The sequence below is a fragment of the Oreochromis aureus genome, linkage group 6 (genome assembly GCF_013358895.1).
Source record: "Oreochromis aureus strain Israel breed Guangdong linkage group 6, ZZ_aureus, whole genome shotgun sequence".
Lineage (NCBI taxonomy): Eukaryota > Metazoa > Chordata > Actinopteri > Cichliformes > Cichlidae > Oreochromis > Oreochromis aureus.
In genome coordinates, this window is record NC_052947.1 from 32,750,287 (window position 1) to 32,775,513 (window position 25,227).

Sequence of the window (25,227 nt, forward strand, 5' to 3'; positions counted from 1 at the left end):
TAGAGGGGAGGGGAGGTGAGCAGACGGACAACGGTTGGTCTGTTTCAGTCCAGCACCAGCAGCAGCAGCAATAACAACAACAACAACAGCAACGGTGCAAGGTAGGCTCGAACCAGAGTTGATATATCTGTGGACACAAGTCAACCTAAACACTTCATATCAGCACAATCGTAGTGTGGCGTTGCTAAACCCTCTCAGCTTCGTTTCACAATGCTTGTAATAAGCTAGCATTTCTCTGTTGTGGCACTGAAGGTCTGGTAGCATAAAACAACAGCGTCTGCCCCTCCTACCTCCGTCTCCCCCTCTCCCCCTCTCCTCTCACCTCAGTGAAGTTGAGTCGGTTTTGGTTTCATTCAGTCGCTGCTTCGTCAGATTGCAGCCAACCGAGCCGTCCGCTTCTGTGCATTGATATAACTCTGTCTTAGCAGCCGAAGGACGGCTCGCTCCCAGCACCCCTGCTCCTCAACCGGATGACACACTAATGCTCTGACAGTGGGACTTCCTACAAAAACACGTTTGCCCCACTGCCTCGCGGGAAATGTATTTTTTAAGGGTAGACTAAATATGCTAGTCTGTTTGTTAGTAGTATGAGTTTTTGTGTTGTGGCACAGAGGGGAAAGCATAACATCTACAAAGAAGTAAAGCGCAGGGAAAGTTTCCTAAAGACTAAATAAAAGTGTTTAGCCGTCAAAATTTAGCGTAAAGTAAGACGGTTTTAGCTGTTAAGCTACCAGCTAGCTTACCGTGCTGCTGTTAGTGAAGTTGGTTCCTTTTTGAAGCTACAAGCTGCAATGTGGCCAGGGGTCCTGTGAGTGGCGCTTAAGGACAAGTTAATGCAAATGTTTTTATTTTTGGCTCTAAGCCTGGACAAAAAATGGCTATATTTCTAGGACACAAGTTGGACTACCACAAGCAATTCACCAATATTCAGCAAATACAACTAACAGCTTCTGTCTGCCATGACTTTATTCCCACATAATTTAGTCCAACCTCTGCCAGTGACCCTACTGTGATAATCGGTTCTCAAACTTATCAAAATGTAGACATCATGACAGGATCGGCTCCACACTGATGGTAAAGTGGTACCTTTGGGTCAAAGGCACTGCTCTAAACACTCTCTTTCAGTCCATCCAGTTGTTTAAACCTTCTGTTTGTGAGGGGCAGCCAATCAGAGGAAGGTTAGCTTAAAAGGGAGTAAAGGAAGATTATCAAGGCCCAGTATAAGATAAATAAGGATTATGTTTCGTCTGTGACTCATGTAAAGCCACATAAAGCTTAGTATGGTCGAAGAATAAAAACATGCATTTGAAAATGAGCTGATTTTGTAAGTTATTGTTGTTGTTGTTGTTATACAGTCCTGAATAAAATTTAATTATTTAGTGAATCTCTTACGAAACCATTGTCGACTTCTATTTATAAGACAGTTATATTGTTGTTGTTTTTTCAGTACGTCTACAGTTAAACTAATAATATCACCATGACCCGTTTTCAGTCGCAGTTGAGTATCTTGTAGGTTTTTTGTTTATTGTTTTTTAGATTTTAAAAGTAAATTGGCACTTCCACCAGGAAGTGTAAGTGTAATCTCATATCTCAAAACAATATTTTTTGTATTAACAGAGCATTAGATTTTTTTTTTTTTAAGCAAAATAAGAAGATAAATAAAATTGAGTCTTTGTGTTTATGTCATTCTTCCTCTTGCAGGCGAATTCAGCTCGTCAGCTCCACCCGCGATCCAAAAACTACGAATGAGAACCTAACTTCAGTAACAGCTCAATGCTTCACGTCCGCTGCAGCGCGCGGGTCTGCTATGTAGTCCGAGGTTTTATAATGACTTCGCCTTACTTCATGGAGAACAGGTCTGTTATAACTCGGAGTGCGAGTCAAACTGCTGGCTGCACACCTGCAGCCTCTCTAAGGACCAAACTCACCAAGAGACGGAGGAACGAGGACCCGGTCTCCGCTGTGCCCGTGAAGGTGGAGGTGGAGGAGAAGATCGTGTCAGAGCTAAGACCTTCGTCTACTCCTTTATCAACCGGTAACGCTAACCACACAAACTGACCACGTACGTTGGTACACGTGGATACAAATTAATTAACTTTAGCTGATTTGGTGGCAGAAGGCTATTGCGCTTGCGCAGATTCTGGATCAGGTTGATTTGCTTTGCTTACCAACTTTACAGTTACACCTTTACATCTTAAAAAGGCGATTGGCAGCTGAACACCAGGCTTAATCATCACCTTTCTGGCCCAATGTGCAGGAGTCATCAATGAACACTACAGGGCATAGAGTGACATATGTTGTTTTTGGGTTTTTTTGTTCTGCGACTGTGAAATAGAAATAGGTGAAATAGAATTATGAACGTGCAGGATATAAGGTTTTGTGCATCCATAAGACAAAAATGACCTTTACACTCAAGAGACACATTTTGTACTTGAGACTGAGTCTGTGCTAATAAACAGGGAGTTCAGTTTATCATGCACAAAACCCTGTTTACACTTATAAAGGTCGCTCTACAGCAGGGATGTCAGTCTCATTTTACATCTTGGGCCTCACACAACCCACTTTGATCTTAAGTGGGCCAGAGCAGTAAAAAATACCCTTTCTGTCAGTGTAAAGATATTTAACTATGCATTTCTAGAAAAAGAAGAGTAATTTCAACACTACACTTTGGTAGCTCATTGCCCAGACTACCCTGTAATAATAATAATAAAGTGGAAACATTTCGTCATTTCACAGAAAATTTCCTAGTTTTATTATTTTTTTATTTATTACTGTGCATACAGTGCAGAAAAAAAAAGTACAGCCGTCCAGTGGGCTGGATTGTAGTGTTTGCTGGGGCAATTTTGGCCCAAGGACCTTATGTTTGGCACCCCTGCTCTAAAGCATGTCTCTGTAATATTTGCCCTACTATATGAACATTTTGAGCCTCTTTGTTGCACCTCTTTGAAAGCTGCAACAAATAACTGTGTTCAAGATTTGTTTCCACAAGACGAAATTCAAAAAATGTACTTTTTTGTGCAGACACGTTTTTGTTTTTGTACTCCGAATTGGAAATTGTTGTTCATGCCTTTATTTCATCAGGTCTGATTTTTTTTTAGTTCATTACTGAATTAGAATTAGAGTTCGTTGTTTATTAATCACATCTGGCACATCTGTTAGTAGTTCAGAACTCCCCCGAAAACGCTTCTGACTAAGACTACTAAGTACTCACCTGTCACATCGTTACTAATTCAGTTACACTGGCTCTCTGCGAAAATCATTCCACTTTAAGATTCTGGTTTTGACTTTTAGAGCTCTGCATAGTTGAGCACCAGTGTTCATCAGGTCCCTGAGGTCATGTGATCAGGCGCTGCTGGCCGTGGATCATACAAGCTTGTGAACTAAAGGAGATTGCGTTTGCAACATTGACCCCAACACTCTGGAAGTCTCTCACTCTTGAGATCTGTTGACTCTGTGACGTCATTAAAAAAAGACAGTTTCTTGTGCAGAAATTTTCACAGATAATTGTAAATTTTATAAATCAGCACTGGACATAGACACAGTGGGGTCACTGTGTCTAAATCTCTTTCTTTAAAGGGTTTTTAGACACTTCTAATGAGTTTACAAAAACATGAATCTAACCTAGTCTTAGTTATTAGCGAACCTGCATTCTCTGTGACGGCCAGCAGGGGGTGACTCCTAACTGCAAAAAAGGAGTCTGGTTATATAAAAGTCTGTGAGAGAACCACTTTACTTCTATCTTGATTTATGGCCTAAATAAACCTTTTCCTAATAAACATTTGTTCCTAATTGTTAAGTTTCAAAATTTATTGAATACAACTTGATTTTGATTTTGTAAATAATTTTTCATCGCTCATGATATGAACATTGACCCAGTGAAAGTGAATTGGACTGAAAATGTTTTGCTTCTATAAAATAATGATAACAAGGAAGTGTGCGAAGATTACAGGGCTTTTTTGTTTGTTTTTTAAACCAAGATGGTGAAATTATTCCAACATCCAGCACCTTTAGATGTTGAACTGGTTGGAGAAAAATCTTATTTATACTGATTTTCTTTTCTTTTTTTCGCATCAAAACTAGTATTTGATTAATTAGATTCGATTAGATATCATTTGTGTTTTAATTTTTAGCTATGGTGCTTACTGTGGTGCCATGCTTCCTCTCGTTTAGGTCCTGAACTCCTCCACGAGGCAACGGTGCAACCAAAAACAGAAACTTTACCGGAGTATCCACACAGCCGCAGGAGGAGACAGTTAAAGGTGGAATACGAGAAGGATGAATGGTTTTCTCCCATGAAAACTGAGCACTGGGAACCTGCCGACTGGAGGAAACAGTTAGGATTCATTCGTGAGATGAGGAGCGGCCGTGATGCGCCTGTAGATAACATGGGAGCAGAGAAATGCTATGACATAGAGGCTCCTGCGCATGTAGGTGTGAGTTGGATATTTTAAAAGTCCCCTTAAAAAGAACCTGTTAATTCCTCTGTTCTATCCGCAGGTGAGACGTTTCCAGGTGCTGGTGTCACTCATGCTGTCCAGTCAGACAAAGGACCAGGTGACAGCAGCAGCTATGCAGAAGCTCAGAGCACACGGCTGCACTGTAGAAAACATACTTGCTACAGATGATGAAAAACTGGGAAAACTTATCTATCCTGTTGGCTTCTGGAGGGTAAAACAGATGGTCTCCATAGCTGTTAGCATGTTTAATCAAAGTTCAGTAAATAAAAGTTAAATTATTAGATGAACCTGGTTTCTCAGCTGTGTTCTTTGTTCTGTGTTGTGTTCTTTAGAATAAGGTGAAGTATCTGAAGCTGACGTCAGCCATGTTGCAGAAGGAGTTTGGAGGGGATATCCCAAACAGTGTTGAGGGGCTGGTCCGTCTGCCGGGAGTTGGTCCTAAAATGGCTCACCTGGCTATGGACATCGCCTGGGACCAGGTGTCTGGCATTGGTAGGGACTTCCATCTGTTAAACATGCAGACACAATTGGCTAACCACCGAGAAACTGATTGAGCAAAATTCTAGATCAGTGATTCCCAAAGTGTAGGCTGGGGCCCCCTGCTGGGCTGCAAATACTTAAAATGGTAATAGGAGGTGGTTAGTTTGTGATATTACTCTCAATTAAATTTACTCTTGAAGTTTGTGGCAGGTGGGTCACACTTTGGCCACCCATTAACACTTTGCATATGACTGGGTAGCATTAACAATTTATAACCAGTAATCTGTGTTGTTTGTGGGTGGGGTTTTAATACAGGTTTCCAGGAAATATATACATTTCTGTTGTATTTTGATTAGAGTTACATAGAATATAAGCACCTTTTTTTAACGGTCTCTGGAACACTTACAAGATGAATTCATAATTTTCATTCATGCTATTATAGTAAAATGTTTAGCTTTTTGTCTGGCTAGCCATCTAAAACTTGTGAACAGTTCGAGTTGCATAAAAGAAGGAAGTGCACAAAGTCCAGGTTGTGTTTGCCAGTTTGTCTCAATAAATTACCCTGTAAGATTACACATATATGTTGTATGATGTATAGCCATAATAATTTCTCTTGATTGACCAGTACTAATTCCCTTATTTTTACCTCTATTAACAAGTGTTGACACATCAATGGTTTTGATGAGTCATCATATTTAATGTTTCTGCTGCATTGAGAAATCACTGGTTTGTAAAATTATGTAGGCAGTACATTTGAGAAACATCAGAAATTACATCCTTTGGTATCACATCGCTTTGAAACAAAAACTGAGCCTTGTATTCATCGTGTAGTTACGACGTGTTGCAGGGTTCTTCTGTTTGATTGCATCAGATTTATTCAGGTGCACCGAATAAACTAGCAACTGGCAAGTATTGTGATGAGACTAGGCTTTCATTTGTGTTGATCATTTTTGTCTAGGTGTGGACACACATGTGCATCGTATATCTAATAGGCTGGGCTGGCTCAGGAAGGCGACCAAAAACCCGGAGGAAACACGTAAGGCCCTTGAGGAGTGGTTACCCAGGTAACAGCATGACAACTCACTGCTGATCCGCGAAACCTGATTAACTTGTGATCAACAAACCTATAAAAATGTCCAGGATTGATTTCGATACATACCATACATCAGCGCTGCCAGTGGTTAATGTTGACTCTTTAACGTTTGACTGACAGTGGGAAGCAATGAAAATCAAAATGTGGAAATCTGGGAATTTATTTTTAGAAGGCATAATAATAATAAGTGCTCAACAACATGCAGATCTCACTATATTCTTCTGATGTCGCGATATACCAGAAATGACAATATAATACTACACTTCTTTGATCATACATTATACATATATCTGATATTGCGAGAGACCTACTCCCAAACAATAATAAACAGGAAATTATATTTTTTAATTTAATTAGAATTTGACAGCATTTCTTAATTAAAAGCTACTTTATCTTCTGTTAATTAAAAAAACAGATTAAAGCAGCTTTAATTAGCAAATGTGAGAGCAGTCACTTATAAGTCAAGAGATCCTCAGGCCAGAGAGCAGTAGATGTCATGGTGACCCATTTTCAATCCATGAAATTTGACACTTATATAACAATTTTTTGATATGGTGATATTAACACCAGCACCAGTGATATCATTTAGTTTACTACAAAAATATGTTTCAAAGTGCAGTACTTCTGTAAAGTCATCAGGTGATGTTTCTCTGTTGCAGGGAGCTGTGGAGTGAGATCAACTGGCTGCTTGTGGGTTTTGGACAGCAGGTTTGTCTGCCCGTCAACCCTCTCTGCTCTGTGTGTCTGAACCAGCACAGCTGTCCTTCTGCACACAAGAACTCTCCACCAAAGAGACCTAAATCGGGATCACCACGGTCTCCAAGTCCAACCTCCTCTTCTAAAATAAAAACTGAACCTAAACAGGAAGCAGCTCTTAAAGATGAGATGATAAATAAGGAGTTACTACCCACACCTGTTTCCCACACCACAAAGAGGAGGCTAAAAACCAAGATTAATGCTTGAATTTTACCAATTTTTGTGATGTCAGCAGACAGTGAGCACAAGAAGACATAGTATGTGTTTACTTATACAGATAGATTTAAAAAAAAATGTATATAAGAATATATTTGACACTATAACAGCACCTTTAAAGGATAAATATTTTTATACTTTTCTTTTTTTTTACCAAATAAAAAACATGTTACTAACATTTTATGTAAAGTTTTGTCTAAGAAGAAGAAAATAAACTACAAAGATTATATAGTTTTATTTGTGTGGTGTCATAAACTACATTTTCTTAGGCGTGCAGTTTATAGCATTTTAATATTAATTAAAATACTATTAACTGTACTTAAAAATATTGTACCTAGGATGTACAGGACTTATAGTGATAGTTAGCATACAGTATAAATTGTTTTTAAAACAGGAGCAGGATATAAATTATGACCTAAGAAACATAAGCAAATACCTGAAAATTCGCACTCAATTTATCCTGCACAGAAAAGGAAATAAAATGGCATTTACACTCTTGTTAGAAAGTAAGAAAGTAAGCTTCTGTTTGAGGGGATAAGTAGGAGCCAGGTGCTACTAATTAAATACACAAGATGCTTTAACATATGGCTAATCTGGCGTATTCAGGTGTGCTTTGTGACTCTAAAAATGTGGTAGTCTGGCTTAGGTATGTTGCAACATAAAGAACAAAAGACTTTTGGAACAATGTCCTTCCCAGTTGGAAATGTTTGGCCATAATGCACACTATCACATTTGTAGAAAACCAAATACAGCATGGTGGTGGTGGTGGAGAGAAGGTGATCTGAGCTGCTTTTGCAGCCACAGGACCTAAGTACTTGTCTGTCATTGAGTTGACTATAAACATGTCTGTATACCAAAGTAGGCTGTTCTAGAGTCTAATGTAAGGTAAGCTAAAGCTTGGCCCAAATTGGGTCATGCAACAGGACAATGGTACCAAGCAAAGCAGCAAATCTATGAATAAAATGGTAAATACACTATATTCATAGGCAAAGTATTTGTATAGCGCTTAACTTAGTCCCTATGGACCCCAAAGCGCTTTACACTGCATTCAGTCATCCACCCATTCATACACACACTGGTGATGGTAAGCTACATTGTAGCCACAGCTGCCCTGGGGCGCACTGACAGAGGCGAGGCTGCCGGACATTAGCGCCACCAGGTCCCCTGACCACCACCAGTAGGCAACAGGTGAAGCGTCTTGCTCAAGGACACAACGACCGAGACTGTCGGAGCCGGGGCTTGAACTGGCAACCTTCCGAACTGCCAACTCTTGAGCCATGATCGCTGATGATAGCTGAAAAACAAAAGATGTTGCAATTGCCCTGTCAACGTAAAAACTCTGAAGCCTGCTATTGCAGAACCTTAAGAGAGCTGTGCATCGAAGGATGCCCAGAAACCTCAATGAATTGCAGGAATGTTGTAAAGAGAGAGTGAGTCATAATTTCTCCACAAGAAGAAAGAAACTGATAAATTTACACAGAAAACACTTCCTTCATGTTATTCTTTCTAAAGGTGGATCTACACACTATTGAAACATGGGGTGCACTTTGTTTTTCACATGGATGTGGAGAGTCCTATGAAAACTTTATTTAAGCAGGAAGCAAAATTCTTATATGCAACATTTTTCTGAGAAATCAAATAGAAAAATAAAAAATCCTTTATGGATTTGAGCACAGGACCATTTTGCTGTAAAGTAGCAGTATTAATCACTGCACTACTAAACTGCTCATAGATGACCTAACCAGAGCACCCAGATAAAACACCAGGTAGGGGTGGAGCATGCAAACCCAGGTTGTTCTTGCTGTGCAATAACAGCCCAAATTACCTTTATATTACTCAGATGTCCTCCTCAAAGGTCACTTTCACAATTTTCCATTTCTGATGTAATTGGTCCTCTAGATTTTTACTGAGAATTGAAATCACACTGCAACTGGTATCACAATAAGCTTTCACCTTGATATGAAAACATATTATAATACAGTGATTCTGTGATACTCGATAATAAAAATTTCTGTGTTGGTGTAACGAAAAGAGTAAAAAAAAAATGTCCCTACAAAGGTAAAAAGCAGAAATTGTGTATTTTATCATTGCTTTATATTAACATGATTATTAATTTGAAATAATGAGTTTATTCAGTTAATTAGCTGAAGCAAGCAAAGCCCCGCTGCTACTTAATATTGGTCATTTAAACATAAATCTTATTGAATTTCCAATGTGACTAAAATACGTACCCTCCTTTGGAGACTATTCAGACCTGGTTTTTGTGACCTGTAACTCCTCTATGGAGTAATAGGTGTGCTATAACAAGAAATGTACAGGTAACAACAAAATAAAACATCCTATCAGGTGTGCCTGCTGCAGGGCTCATTGTGTTGTGTATGTTTGCTGCATGCCATAAATCACCATTTAAAGTGAAAAGACTTGCTTGTTAGTTACACCTGTGTAACAATATTTCTTCTGCAGAAGGTTTAAAAAATGTAAGAACTTAACACTATGTAAGTCTTAAACATGCACTACCTCGAAGCTACTTTGAAGTCTGTTTTAGTGATTTAGTTTTGATTTCTGATGATGTCTTTAACTAGAGCTGGCTGAGCATCTTGCTTAAGAGTCAGTTATATTATTAGTCAGGTGTGTTTACAGAAGCCTCCCTACAGTTCACTTGTTCACTTTTTTTTGCCTGTTTCATCGTTACTGTGCAGAAATATTTGCTTTCTTGGGGCTTTTTTTTTTTGAGAAAGTTAAACGTTTTAATTCTGAGTTTAAGATGTGCACTTGTGACGAAAATCTGCTTCTAGTTCATAAAACGGGAATGTGGAAGTTTGTATCCATCAAAGCTTTTAAAAAATGTGCAGAGTCATAGATTGTGAGATTTATTTGTGGGAGATGAGAGAAAACAAACACAAAAACACCAGAAAAAAACTACTATTAAAATCAGTTTATTTTTATGCGTCCATCACACGACATCCTCACACGACATGTCTATCTTCACACATGTCGTGTGAGGGATTTAATAAACTTCTTTTCCTTGATTGCTCAGGGGAAGATCTGCTTTAGCGACCTATGTCTGTCAAACCTACAGGGTTTGCATATAACGCAAATATTTACCTTGTCAGTGTCTCATATTTACGGATCGGGTTCTCAGTCCTTAAACGTCAGCTGTCCTGAATTTCTTTAAAGACTCACTTTGAAAGAGATGAATGCTCGTGCACCAGCTCTCACGTCACACCAGGACAGCTTATATTTCGCGAAACATTTTTACCCAACCTTCTTTTTATAGATCTCCAGCGAAGATGAGGATAAAGGACGGATAAGGCAGATTTCCTTTCTCAGGTCACAGTTTAGTCGTGTTTCAACTCCACCTACTTGGAAAAGATTCTATCTCTCTGGGGAGGCTGTAAAAGACAAAAATGCCCTCAGAAGAACTCTTTCAGTACTTGTTGAGCATGTTTTAAACGCTTGATCTCACTGATTAAACAAGGTTTCCTTTCAGGCTATATATATATTTTTTTTTTTATTTTTTTTTTTGCTTGGATAGCGCGGCGTCAGGTATGCGCTAAGGGGGAGAGTCCGTGTGCCGTTGACACCTCCTCACTCTCACCGGGTCGGACAGGAGGACACACGCCCAGCTGACGAAGAGAATTAAGTTTTGCGTGCCAGGAGCAGCTTTCTAATCTCTGATCTCTTGGATTATTCCTTTCATGGACGGGACTTAGTCCTTGTCCGTGGTTTTTTGTTTTGTTTTGTTTTGTTTTTTTTCCACAATTTTACGCGCACTGTGCACAGTTTTTGTGCGCTCATATTTGCAGCTCTGGATATTTTACGATGGATTAAGCACTCATTACTTTTAGCCTACATTTTAATTTGTTTCACTGGAACAATTGTGGATTAGTTAAAGACTCACAGGATGCCAAGCGATGATGATCTTTTGGTCACTGAAGCGCATAACCACTTTGGATTAAAAGCCAGTGCGTTTCCACAGCTCTTGGACAAAGCACCTGCTTATTCTCCCGAGACCTTCGAACCTGTTTCCCTCCCTTACTGACGCACTGGGATGGAAATCGAGCTGAGACCAAGGCTTTGTTTTTTGGTCAAAGGAGAGCGTGGCTATGGATTTCATCTGCATGGCGAGCGGAATAGAGGAGGACAATTTATCCGCAAAGTCGAGCCCGGCTCCTCGGCTGACCTGGCCGGGCTGCGACCAGGTGACCGGTTGGTGGAGGTGAACGGAGAGAATGTAGAGAATGAAACTCATCATCAAGTGAGTGATGGTTCGGTAATTTATAGTTATTTTCATGTGTTTGCTTGGTTGAAACGATCCAGGAATGCCCATAAACCCTTACATATACAACGAGTACCTGTTAGACCACTCTCTTGCCTGAGGAGTAGGAGAGAGTGGGGTTGTAAAATGGGTCAGTGTGAGCCTTTTGCCTTTTTGTCTTTTGTGACTTTTTGCCTTTGTCATAACACAAAAGTGTAATGTAATGTAAATGTAATGAGCTGATCAGTTCATTCTAAACAGCTTAGACTGAATGACACATCTAGCCATTTTAATACATATGAAACTCCTTGCTGTCACTCCTTTCTCCTCTCTGTAGGTAGTGAACAGGATCCGTGAGGTGCCCCACCGCACCAGACTGTTGGTGGTGGATCGAGAAACAGAAGACTACCTCCACAGCCATGACCTGGCCTGCACAGAGGACCTGGCCATTGAGATGGGAACCCTCTCCCCACGCCCCTCTCCTGGACAGACACCCTGCATCTCTCCCAGAGCTAATTCACCCATGACGCCCAGCTACACTCCTATGTTTCATTATCCTGCTGCAGAGTCACCCACTCGCATGATCACACAAGGCAAGGTCAAGAGCTCCTCAGTGACTTCAAGTATAGTGACAGACCCGGAGGTAAGAGTGAGCATCAAGACACTTTTATGAGCGCCAGAGGAACAGTTGAGTCTTCAAAATAATTCTATGTGATTACTGTGAACCAATGTGTTAATGTGCTAAGAATGTGTAAGACCTGATGTCTCTCATGCACTAATCTGTACTTGGCTGGCATGCTGCCTGGATTCAGTCTCAGACAAGTACTTTTAGAAAGCCTGTTGACTTGTCTTAACAGGTGAGACTGAAAAATCCGACAATAACAAATCACAAGGCTGCCTCCAGAAACTCGCTTAAACAGGGTTAAAACATTAAGATGAAGGTACATGAATTTCTTCATAAAATATAAAATTGTATGTGGGAGTTTAAATAATTATTATTAATTATGAGCTAGGTGTCTTGGACAGAGATGATACCCACTAGAAGACTGACATTTACAGTGGCACAGTGGTTAGCATTGTTGCCACACAGCAAGAAGGTGCTGGGTTCAAATCCATCAAAAGTATTTCTGTGGGTTGTACCTAGAGGCTCTGGCTTCCTCCCACAATCCAAAGACATGCAGTTGGTTAGATTAACTGGTGATTCTAAATTGTCCATAAGGTTGGATGTGAGTGCAAATGGTTGTCTGTCTTGCCTCTGTGACAGACTGGTGATCTGTCCAGGGTGTACCCTGCTTCTCACCTTTTGGCAGCTGGGATAAGCTCCACCCCCACACAACCCTGAACTGGATAAGCGTAAAAGGATGGGGGGACTATTTGGGAGGTTAAATTACTTACTGTTTCACTGAGCTAGCTGTCTTGGACGGAGATGATATCCACAAGAAGTGAAAATGCTCCACCCCATGGTTTTGGTTCATTGCTTGTTTTTTCTATGCAGGGGATCAATGTAAAAAATAGGGAGACCACATGCCTGAAAACTTGATCATAAATAGATTTTTTTAAATGAAAAACTAGTATTTTGATGCATTTTATGCATGCTTTGCCTAGGCAGTAATAGGGCCATATGGGTAGCGTGGTAAGGGAATATACTGTGATGCAACATAGAGGCTGTTTGTATTGAAATTTCAGTCTGCGTTACAGAAGTCTTACACCCATAACACCCACACAGGTTTGCAGAAACACACTTGTTACTTTCCTCTCTAGTCAAAATGCATTGTCAAATTTTATTGCTCTATTTTTAGCTTTTCCTGTGATTCAGGAATCTGCTTAAATATGATGAAAGGTTATTGTTACATCAGTTTGAAGCCACTGTTGTTTAGCTGTAATCAAAGAGTGCTGTCTCTTTGAGCGTCGTCACCTCTCATTAATGTAATCTGGTTGTTCCCACCTGACTGAAAACCAGTGACAAAGCCCTGCTTACATAACAGTTTCCTGCACAATACAATAGTTATTGTTTAGACAGACTTTTATTTTGAGAACATAGTATGAAGTTGTAGTTGAAATAGTCTTAAAACTTTGTTCTGTTTTATATACAGAGAATAATGAGGTGAAGCACAGCAGGACTACAGGCTACATTAAAACAGTCAAAAAATGTGAGCCTTCTAGCAAAGTTCTTATTTTCCTTCAGTGAGGGTCTGTACTACATCTGACTGCAAAAAACTCTTGTTGTAAATTCTTTGTTAACAAAATAAACACAAAATCAATTAAATTCCTAAATTTCAGTGTGTATGATGGAGCAAAAACAAAATTTCCACAAGTGCCCACCAGACCTCAATGTGACGTTGTAATGAGAGTCTTGCTGCAGAAATAAACGGCAACTGGCTGTCAGAGATTTAGCTGACTGTTTGGGATATAAACAAAGAGGACCAGGATCTGTAAGGCCAGTGGCTCACGTCAGACTGCCATCTGTTTAGCTCAAGGCAGAGTAAAAAGCGGCTGTCGCTTTGATGGCCATTACAGCGGCTTATTTTCAGTAAAAGGTTTGCATAAAGAATAAAATGAAATATAAGAAATCCCTCTACAATAATGTTACACCACAGCCAACAGCTGCTCGAACTAAAAGTTAACTAAGCTTTACATTACGTTGTGCAGGTGTTACTGTGGCCACCCCCTCTGCAGGGAACAATGTGAGTCTCTAACACATCATTTGCAAGGGTAGCCATTTCTTTTAGATTTCTGATGTTTTAAAGTTACTTTGTAGGCACATAATTAATGTGAAAATACAATACAAGACAAAATAAAATATGACGCAGTGCAGGAAGTGGACCCAAATCCAGGACTCATAGATAAACCAGGTAAACATAAAAATGAACTTTTTACTAGGAAGCCAAAGTCCACAAGGTGCAAAAATATAGAAAAGAAAACAACTTCAATCCACCTAATTCTAAAACATAAACTGAGAGCCACGAGGGACTTTAAACTGAGGCATTCACAAAAAACAAAAGGAGCCTGCGAATATATATACACAGAAGGGTAATTACTGAAGAGTACAGACAACTGAGAAACACCCGAGGAACAAAATATTCACAGCATAAAACCATATGAGATTAATGGTAACATAAGTAAGGGGAACTCAGACTCTAAAGTAAAGACTCTAAACAACAAAGCACAACAACTAAAACTAAAGATACAAGATAGTTACAAATTAATTCAAAGTCTAAAAACTCACTGAAAGTGCAAAATCCAGGACCCTGAAATCTGTAATAATTATGCTGATAATTAATTTACTCTGCAGTTGCTAGTGAGTCTTTGTAAATGGAATTTATTTTTTTCTAAAATTACTAGACTTAGATTTTCAAGTTATGAGGTTGAGACTGGAAGTGTGGATTATCAAAGTAAGAATTGCCAACTTTCACAGGATCTTTCAAAAAACACAATAGAGTTGTAAGTAGCTGAAAAAGGTTACGTAAATCTTTTTAAAGACCAGGACAAACTGGGACAAATTATTGCTACTGTCCATAGGAGTGGACCTCTTGTGGAGACCTAAAAGAAGTGAGCAACCCCACAGCAACACAGCTGCAAAAATCAATACAGATTCTTACAGTCTTTGTTGCCAAGTCTTCCAGTTGAACAAAATCTCTAAAGGTTGTGTTATAAAGACATCACACATCAATCCAGGCATCCTAGAAATATTGATGAAGTTTTGTTGGGAGCAATGCTCCAGAATTCTTACTTGTTGCTGTAAAAGTCTCATGAGCAGCTACAGGAAACATATGATGGAGGAAGCTGCTGCTAAAGGATTTTCTATGTTATAGTTACATCTGGGATTTTTTTTTCAGCGTGGACCTGAACTTTTTTTTGCAGCTGCATGTATCACTTACACAGAAGGGTAATTCTGTGTATATGATACATATACTTTTTTGCAGATGTGCACGAGAGATGAAATTTTCATGCCCTTGACAAGCACATCACATACGCAGACACAGTCGCTCTAATCTCTCCACTTCTGTGTCATTTGTCTTGTGACTGACATTCACATCATGGTACGTGTAAATACAGACACATTTTCATTGCTCCGTGGTGTTATTATGGAAGCAGATGCCCATATACAACAGTCTAACATAACTACAGTGTTAGCTGGTATTACAGTTGCAAATTGATCTGGCTCAGTCACAGAAATGCTACCTGCACACAGACACACTTCGCTTCCACTTGCTGCGTTCAATTACTCAGACTTCCTTAATTTTTTAAAAACAATATATCATTTGTTATTGCTTAGATGGTATAGGATGGATATAGAAAAAAGGCATCTGTTAGTGTGCAGATTTCTGCTTTTACCATTCAGTTAATTGTTTTTATTGTCAGATAATTATCAAAATGTGGTTTTCAAGAGCCCAAAAAGGACTTTTTGTCTGACAAATAGAGCAAAAACCCAAAGATATTTAAAACCTGAAGCAAGAATCTAAAACAGTGTTTTCCATTGCAGGCAATTCATTCTGTCTGTTGAACTGCCTGTTTGATTATCATTAATATAATATGCAAATATTTTATCTACAGAGGAAAAGTTTTAGATCCTCAAATGGATCAGTTGAGATATTTCCAGATAAGCATTTCCTGCAGTTTTGATGTGTCAGTTATTTTGGGTCAACATGACAAATACAGCTAATCCGTCTATAATATAACAGAGATCTTTAAAAGCAGTCGCAGTGTTGTTCCTTAATTAAAACTGACAGTTAGGGATGAACCTTTCCGGACTGTAGTTATTCATATATGTTTGCTACTCCTCGAGTTGTGAGTGCTTTGCATTCAGTTTTTGTTTGAACAGAAAGCACAGCGATCTGTCACAATGCCCTCAGGCCAGCTTACTTATGAAGGTGTAGTCACAACTGCGTCACTCAACAGTCAATATTAAATGCTACCCTCAGGACAAGGACTAATACAAGGGACTGGTGCAAAACACACAGAGACACACAAACACAAAGCCAGCATGTACCTAGTACTATAAGCCAAAGTCAAGGTCCGGGCAGCAGCTGAGTCATACATTGTGCCAATTCTTGTCACTGGAAATTAGGCCCTTCATTGGGCTTAATGTGTTTTAGCCAGATCCACTTAGACTACTAATTCAACCCGGCAACCACTACCTTCTGATTAACTTTTAGTGCAGCCGCAATATTATGCAAGGTAAACATCCACCTTATTCTTTTATCCAACCGTGAGAGTGTTAGGCTGTCAGAGAAACAGACAGCCTAACACTCTCACCTCCACATCTGTGGAAGTTTGCACACAAAATGTAAAACTGCATATAGCAAAATGTCTTAAGTGTGCAAAACAACTTCTGTTCTGTTCATTTTGACTCGTAATGTACTTGTGAAACTTATTAGAACTGAATTATGTCAAAAAATAATTTGATATGATCATATTCTCATTACACCATTGTACTGAAAGCTGATATACCACAATGAATGAATGCCCAGAACAATCTGTTGCAATCCAATACAAGAGCCTTGTTATAAATCATATCTTGGGACAGCCATACTGTAATGTTTTTGCTTGTTTCTTGTTAGAAAAAAGAATTTTTGACATCAAACTAGATTAGGATTGGATAAAAACAAAATAAACTAACCAACAATTTTTACATATTGCATATTTAAAGGATCGCCTCTGTGTCAAGAACTCGGAGCTGCTGCTTACTGTATAACTGCGTGAAATGAAATATTTGATAAATATGTAAAGAATAGTGCGTTCTTCACACAGTTAATTCTTACAGGACACTAGTATGTTCTTTTGAATTGAATACTAAACCCACCTCCCACTTTATTAGACAACCAGTTTCAATGTTGTGGCTAATTGTTGTAAACTGAGAGTCACCAGTTTATAAGGTGGAGTAAGTTCAGATAAAGGATCTTCATGAACCTTATATTGTATTAAGTGTTTATCACATAATTTACTATAAAATATAATGTCTTTACAGTATACTTCATATCACAGCAAACTATGCTGACATAGTTGAGGTTTTCTTTTCCAGGCTTTGAGTCTCACATGATTATAAACCCCTTAAGTCTATTACATCAAATCTGTATTCATGTATTTAATCAAAGGTTCATCATCAATGTCTCTTCATGCATTTTAGATGGGAGCTATTATGCTTGTGTCATGTTAAACATGGACAAAGTCTGAAACAGTGATACCAGCATATGTAAAAGTAACCCATATGAGCCAAAATCTCAGGTTTCTGACTGACAAGAGTAGGCTGTTTTTTCCCACTCTTGGCTCTGTATGATGTCATAAAGAGGAGGTATCCCAAATACGGCTCCTGAGTAGTTTTTGCTTCATGGTAGAGCTCATTTCTTCTCTTTTTTTCTTTTAACAAGTAAAAATAATAACAACCAGGCAACAATTGCCACAAAAACAAACAGCATCCATGCAGTATTTAGTTGACACTAAATATTGCATGGTTTCTATTGACAACTATTTTGTAAAATCCAAATCCTTTTTAAAGTTCATAAGGAGTCCTCAGACCTTTTCAAAATTTTTGCTTGTCCTTCAGTATTTTTGATATTCTTTTCTAATGGAAGTTTTTAGGTTGTACATTATTCATCTTATTCGTGTTACAACATTATTAAATGTTAAGCCTTATCAGTATATCAAACATTATTGAGTTAAATGTTAAGGATTATACTGCATTAATACATACACACACAAACTCAGGGGAAATAGATTTAATTTAGTTGACCTCACCTCTCATTAGTTTTAAGTTACTGACCAGTGTTGTGGTCAGTGTATCTTCTCCATCGCTACATTTAAACATGACTTTTAACATCCCAATCTTTGCTTTTCTCTTTCATTCTTTTATAGCTGCAGGTCGGGCCTTCACCAGAGCCAGCCGTTGAGCTCCTTCCCCGTCTGTGTCACATGGTAAAGGGACAGCAAGGCTATGGCTTTAACCTGCACAGTGATAAGAAAAAGCGTGGACAGTTTGTACGTGCCGTGGATCTCGACTCACCCGCTGAGGGTTCAGGCATGCGTCCTGGAGACAGAATATTGGAGGTAAACTAAAATGCAGTCATTTTTTTGAATACCTGGTGATTATTGGAAGTCTTCATTTATTTGTCGTTAATTTTGGAATTAAAACATCAGTTCCTGTCAGTCTGTGTGGGAGAGCGATGTTTTTTACTGGCAAAAAGAAAGTGAAATTTCATGGGATACTCACGGACAGAGATTTTTAGTCTGTGTTGGGTAAAGGAAGTGTGAAGAGGCAGGAAGGGAATTCATGCAAATCATTCTGGATTTGATCTTTTCATACCTTTTGCTTGTCACGTAGTTTTAAAGCCACTCCCTATTCTTTGTCCTGTGTCGTGCCTTTAGGCTCTTTAATTGTCCTGTTTTCTTAATCTTCACTGTCCTGTTTCTGTCTCCAATGCTGTTCTGTTTTTGTTTTCTGTCTCAGGTGAATGGAGTGACCACAGAGGGCCTGAGGCACTCAGAAGTCGTAGGGCTCATCAGAGCAGCAGGGGATGAAGTACGCCTCCTAGTGGTGGACCAGGAGACAGATGAGCTCTTTAACAGACTGGGAATCATACCTACTATCACCCACATTAAAGGTTAAATAGTACCTGTGCTATTAGACACAGTTATTTTTGTTCTTGAAAGGAAATGCTTATCGTTGTTTCTGTTTTCACAGAGGTGTGTGTGGATGACCCAGCCCCTGAGAGTGAGCCACCTACGCCCTCTCCAACCACTGAATTCTCTGCCACAGATGCACCGATAATAAACGTCACCATGACAAACTCCCTGATTACAAAACTCTCTCCCAAGTCCCGTACCAATGGCAGCTCAGCATCCCAGTCCTCCAGAAGTTCCACCACCCAGTCAGAGATCAGCAGCTCAGACATGAGCTTTCAGGTGAGAGAGGGACTATTTATGAGACCCATCTTAGGGCTTGAAAAGAAGGCGACTGGACTTCTTTGAACAGAGGGCGTGGCTTACAACACCAACTCTCAGACACCTATAATGCACTCTTGAAATCCCTTTCCAGGTGCCTCAACCCCCTACTCCACACCTGATGACCTTGCATCTGGTGACCTAATAGGCCTCACCTTGGTTTCAACCAAAACCTCTGGTGGTAATGACCCCACAGCTTTATACACAGCTTGGCTCATTTGATGACATACATGATTGCTAGTGGGTCAGCAACCACCTCCGAAGGGACGATGTCCACTTGGGTTCAAAAACCTGGGACTCTCAGCCTTTTGGTTTTTAGGCACAGTCACCTTCTTTTCAAGCTCCTAAGACTACCATGACCTGTATGACTCAGAACCTGCACAATAATGATGTGCGAGAAATCATTTATTCGTTCCAGCAAAGACGGACTCGAGATTCTCTGTCTTAGAAGATAAAGGACTTTGTAGTCTAGGTGCAACCTTACTCATATGTTTTGGGCGTGCCCCAGGCTGTCTGAATTTTGGCATCAATTCTTCACAACAATTTCAGATATATTAGGTATAAATCTAACTCCAACTCCACATATTGCTATTTTTGGCAAACCACCAAATAACCTTTGTATCACAGCTATCCAAAATAACATTATTGCCTTTGCTTCTCTTATTGCCTGAAAAAGAATTTTGTTGTTGTGGAAATCATCTCAGCCACCATTAATCAAAGTCTGGTAACATGACATCCTAAGACTTCTAAAATTGGAGAAGATAAAATTCTCCCTCAGAGGCTCGTCGGATAGATTTTTTACTTACTGGAAACAATTACTTAAACACTTAGAAAAGTTACCAGCACGAGAAATCTCTTTGTAGTCCACCATATGACCATGCACAAATTTTGCCGGCAGTGGCTGTTCCACCTCATAAGACTAATTCATTTAAGATATTCCAGCATTATTAATTTGCTTCAACTGAGGAGCAAGTAGTCATTAATATTAATATTAACTGATGTTGATTAATGTTAATATTAATCTATAAGGATAAGCACTAGCACTTTATTGTTGATTTTTTGTTGTTGTTTGTTTTGTTTTTGTTTGTTTTGTTTTTTGTGTGTATGGGTTAATCCATCTTTCTGTAACATATTCACCTTTAAATTATTGGGAGGGAGTGGGGGTATTCATGCCATCTATGTTATTTATGTTTATTGAATGTTATAAAAAAGAAAAAGAAGAGACTATCATTTCTATGTGTACCTATGTGCTTTATGATTGTCTGGCATTTGAAAAATAAAAATTGAGAAGAAATGATGTGTGAGATCAACAATATGATCTGAAAATGATAGTGTAATTAAAGAAGGTGTGTTTGTGTGTTCTGTAGATCCCTGATGAGGATGACAGTCATATTCCAGACCCTTTTATGGACAGTGGTCTGCGTCTTAGCCCAACAGCTGCCGAGGCTAAGCAAAAGGTCCTGGGCAGCCGCAACAGGAAAAGAGCACCCCCTATGGACTGGAGCAAGAAACACGAGATCTTCAGCAACTTCTGACCCCAGTAAGGGGTAAAATAAGAGACTGAAACAAAGTGGGGATTGATATCATGATTGCTGTAGGAGCATAGCTTCACTTTGCAAAGGCATGTGAAAGGAAAGAGGTGCAAGAAGATAAACTGTATAAGGAAAGGAACATTTGTGGTAATATTCTTAAATTTTATTCTGTGTACAAAATCATTTTAAGATATTGCATAATATTGTCTATATGTCTACTTTCCAGTGTCTTTAAGGACCAAGACATGCCCTGTGGATGTGTCAGGAATCTGGCTGTATTAAACAACGACATTTGATGACTGGCAAACCATTTACTGTTCCTATGGTGCCCAGACCACAGAGAGTGTGTGAAATCATAGCAATTTCAGAGCCATGAGCACAGTGCTCTCATGTCTCTATGATATTATGGGTACCTGCTGTATTTGCTGTAGATAAATGTTTCTTTTTTTCCTCTGTATATATCTATGTCTATATATATATCTATAGATAAAGCTTTTTTTGGAAATTATTTTTTCAATTATAAATGAAGCCTTCAGACTGGCGTCCTGGAGTAGGTAGTCACCATATGTGTGCAATATCTCAGATTAGATACCGTGTGACTTTTAAATGTGAATTCAGGGCAATATTATATATGATGTTTAATCACTTCAGCACTTTTCTTAAATGGTCCACAGTGATTTCTGCACCGGAAAATATTTAAAAGATAGACTAAGTAGCTTCTGATTACTTGTTTTAGCTTTGTAAATTATTTTCTTGTCCGTGTGCCCATTTATTTCTCGCTGTGTGAAATAAACTTTCATAATATGAGCAAAATGCAACAGTAGTGTTGTAATATCCAGGTCTGACAAGCATTTATGTGCAAGGCCAATCCTAAACTTCATCCAGCTGCTCCTGTTTGGGGTCACCTCAGCAGATCATCCATTTCCAACACTTCCTGTTGTCATATTCCTCTGTCGCACATGTCGCCATCTCTCGTCATCTCCACAAACCTCGTATTTGCTCTTTTCTTTTCCTTTTGTCTGGCAGCTACAACTATCATTGCTGTGGAGGAATGTTGACAATGATCCAAAACACACCAGCAAGTCAAACTCTGCATGACTCTGAAAAAAAATGAAGGTTTTGGAGTGACATAGTCAAAGTGTGGGCTTAAATCCAACTGAGGTGCTTTGGTGTGACCTTAAACAGGCCGTTTATGCTCACAACCCCCCACCACCACCACTGTGGTTGAATTGACCCTGTGCACGAGAAAATGCTAACTTCCTGGTTTGAGACCGGATGTGGGGTTGTACATTTCCGGTAGCTTTACTTTGCGGTCAATCGCTACTGCGAAGATATACTCCAAAATCATGTCCAAAACTCGAAAACGGAAAGATCGCATTAAGTTACAAAGAGGAGAAGGTGGGAACACTCACCACTGTTGTGTCATAAAAAAAATCTAATGATCAATTTTGACGTTTAAAGAGTTTAGATCGATCAGTTGTTTACATCACTCAACACAAGCAGAACTGCATTACTGCATGCAGAAGACATTTAAACAGGCAAATGTTCAGCATTCAAACTACAGGTGAACAATAGTCAAACCAGATGTTTCCCCATTATGTCGATATCAGCTAGTCAAGTACACGCCTACACAGCATGTTAACAAACCATGAAAAAAAGCCACACAAAAAAATGAACGATTGCTGGTAAGGGTTTCTATGCATTAGTATTTATGAAGGGTGTGTTGTGACTTACCTTCAAAATTACAGTGGTCCCTCGCTATAACGCAGTTCACTTTTCACCTCGCTGTTTCGCAGATTTTTAGTGCAAGTTTGCATGCTTTTTTTTTTTACATCACATTGTGTCCTGCGTCCTGATCGCTGCAGACAATCTCCTCCGTGACGTCTCTCCTGTACAGTACAGAATCGCTGCATCGATCGCTAGCAGTGTGACTCTGAAGTGCAGTACTGTATGTCCACGATGTCCACGCGTCAAAAAATAAAACTGGCTACTTGATTTCACCCATCGCTGGTTATTTTTAGAACATAACACCCGCGATAAACCAGGGACAGCTGAGAAATATAACATTTGAATCCCTTTTCTCTTTTGCCCTGAGGTGCGGGGGAAAAATATCGACAAGTCGATGAACATCATTTACAGATATATTGGGTAAATGCCCAAAACATCTATAGAAATGTAAATCGCCGCTTGATTCATTCATTTGCTTAACTTGTTTTGGACCGTAAACAAGGCGCGAATAGGACACCGGAAACAAAGCTCCCCACAGGAGTTTCCGCACCGGAAGTAGCATATGCTAACGTGCACATAGTCAATTAGAACAAATCTGCAAAGAAGAACCTAAATTCTTCCACATCGATGTCTAAAGTTTGTTTGATGATCTGAAACATTTAGGTTGTTCAACTGGCAGTTTCTCATGAATGCTATGACCCGTTCAGCTGTCAAACCCCCATCCCTTTGCATCTTTTTCCATTAATCCCACCAAAAGTCATTAGTTAGCACAGTGGTTCCCAAACTTTTTTTGCCAGGCCCCCCTTTGTTTTACAAGAAAAATGTTCGCGCTGCTCCGGACGCAGGGAAAACTAATTTTGCAGGGGAGACCTACCTTGGCACTTGTGCAGGTGAAGCCAAAGGGAAGATATGCTTCACCATATTTTCTAGTCTTTGGCTTGGAAGGAAGTTGGTTTGGAAATATGTTTGGCGATGCTTCATCTCCTGCTTTGCGTTTGTGTGGGAGCCCCGTCAAAAACCTGTCCATTATGCTAGCAGTGTCCAAGCGTTCTTCTTTTTTTTTTTTTTCTTTTCATACCGTGCCCCCCCTGCAATGGCTCTGCGCCCCCCCTAGGGGGCGGGCCCCACACTTTGGGAACCTCTGAGTTAGCAGAACTGCTGGTATGAGAAACTTTAAAAATCAAGTGCTTTAGCTTAGTGAAAGAAACAACTACAACAATTTTTTATTTTAAAAACTAAAATCCAAAAGATGTTGTTAGATATTATTTAGTGCAGAAAACAACCAAAATTCTGTTCAGGTGAAATTATATTTGTAGGTTTGCTCTTCAAGCATTGTAGCAAAAACCAGACCAGAGTGAACTGACACTAAAGTCTTCATGGCATGGCAAAAATATCTGGCCCTGTGGGACCAGCAGCTCTTCCTTTCTTTTTTGTGAACTTTGTAAGTTGTATCCTTTTTTATGACACTTACATTACAACTACTGGGACACGAACAAAAGGCTGAAAGAGGACACCAACAGAAGATGAAAGCCTGTTCGTATCAGTTTACAGCTGAAACAAACACATATAGAAACAACTGAGCCTACATTTTTACCTGTCAAAGCGAGCGAGCCAGCTTTCTCACAATTTTTGCATTGGATGCAGATTTTGTGTGCTGATCTACGTGTGATGGTGTCTCAGTACAGAGACAGAAAAGGGACAGATAAGGAAGGAAACACTGGGAGAGAAGTGATCAGACAAAAAAAGAGCTTAACTCAGGGGTTTCCCTGAACTTTCTCTGCCCAAACGTCACCTCAAACTTCAGGCTAAATACTGAGGTGGAGCTCTGCAGCATAGCAGAAATCTGAAATCACATGTAATACGGTCCTGGAGACTTCTCACAGATCTTCACTTGTTTACATAATAAATATGGCCTTTAATTATAAACTGCAACATTTGGGCTGGTGTGTTAACATTTACAAATACTGTATCTTTACACTATTTTCAGAAAGCAGCATATTCTGTATTGTATTGTCATGTTAATGCAACCATAAGGAGATGGTTATCTTTGTGAGAAACAGTTTTGTTTTCCTCGTTACATAACTGTAAAAATGGATTCCCTCTCATGTACCTCGACTAGTTTGCAAACTGTAAACAAAGCTTTATGATGCAGTGTTATTCAACTCTAACACTCTGTATAAATTAAAAGTATTTACTATTATACTATATTTTATTAGCTCCATTACCTCATCCTTAAATCTTGTGATTGAGTGCAGCTGCTTTATATTACTGTATATGAGTTTATATGAAAGCTACAATTTTTTGATTTCCCACAAACCTCTTCAACTGGCTCAGAGACCGCCATAAAATTTCCTGGAAACAGTTCGGAGCTGTGTCTCGATTTTTAATTGAATTATCTGACAATTTATACGTCCCAGATGTTTGTGCTTCAGTCTTGGTGAGTGAAATTCTTGTATTTTATCAACATAATTAGAAAGTGGCCTATGTGTGTCTGTGCATTGTAGCTGTACAGTTTAGGGAGTCACTTCTGACTTTAAAAGTATAACATGGCTGTGGTCAAAATGCTAATATGGCAGCTTAAAAATGCAGAATCCACGAACTAATGGCTGGTGTTATATACACTCACATATGCTCTTTTAGTTCACAGTTAAAAGTATATTTGCCCAAAATGCACTACAATGATCAAAACACTACATCTTTCATGTAATTTTGAAAATGAAATTGGTATTTTAAAAAACTCTACGTTCAGCAGTGAAAAATGTGTGAAAT

General features: G+C 39.2%; 3 protein-coding genes across 9 annotated transcripts in view; 2 read left to right on the forward strand and 1 right to left on the reverse strand.

Moving 5' to 3' along the window:
- Window positions 1-2,054, reverse strand: part of tsc2 (TSC complex subunit 2) — a 32,336-nt gene extending 30,282 nt beyond the window's left edge. For 2 of the 6 annotated variants that reach the window (XM_031752992.2, XM_031752970.2), the window contains exon 1: window positions 323-496. The gene's annotated coding sequence lies outside the window, so the exon portion shown is untranslated. Of the gene's footprint in view, window positions 1-322; window positions 497-743; window positions 765-1,928 lie in introns of those variants that run through there. The other 4 variants (XM_031753010.2, XM_031753001.2, XM_031752977.2 and 1 more) reach the window with 3 other exon arrangements.
- On the forward strand, window positions 11-7,222 carry nthl1 (nth-like DNA glycosylase 1). The gene is made up of 7 exons (XM_031753021.2): window positions 11-101; window positions 1,702-2,035; window positions 4,171-4,427; window positions 4,498-4,668; window positions 4,790-4,949; window positions 5,896-6,001; window positions 6,690-7,222. Exons 2-7 carry the CDS (start codon window positions 1,774-1,776, stop codon window positions 6,991-6,993), a joined length of 1,260 nt encoding a protein of 419 aa, XP_031608881.1. The 5' UTR covers window positions 11-101; window positions 1,702-1,773; the 3' UTR covers window positions 6,994-7,222.
- Window positions 7,223-10,596: 3,374 nt separating this feature from the next.
- Window positions 10,597-21,737, forward strand: LOC116330345 (Na(+)/H(+) exchange regulatory cofactor NHE-RF2). Of its 2 annotated transcripts, XM_031752637.2 has the most exons (7): window positions 10,597-11,260; window positions 11,598-11,903; window positions 18,113-18,304; window positions 18,705-18,858; window positions 18,939-19,159; window positions 20,566-20,738; window positions 20,957-21,737. In XM_031752637.2, the coding sequence occupies exons 1-6, from the start codon at window positions 11,054-11,056 to the stop codon at window positions 20,731-20,733; spliced, it is 1,248 nt and encodes a 415-aa protein (XP_031608497.1). In that variant the 5' UTR covers window positions 10,597-11,053; the 3' UTR covers window positions 20,734-20,738; window positions 20,957-21,737. The 2 variants fall into 2 exon arrangements, with proteins under 2 accessions (XP_031608497.1, XP_031608490.1); XM_031752630.2 differs by having other exon boundaries at window positions 20,566-21,737.
- Window positions 21,738-25,227: the final 3,490 nt, after the last annotated feature.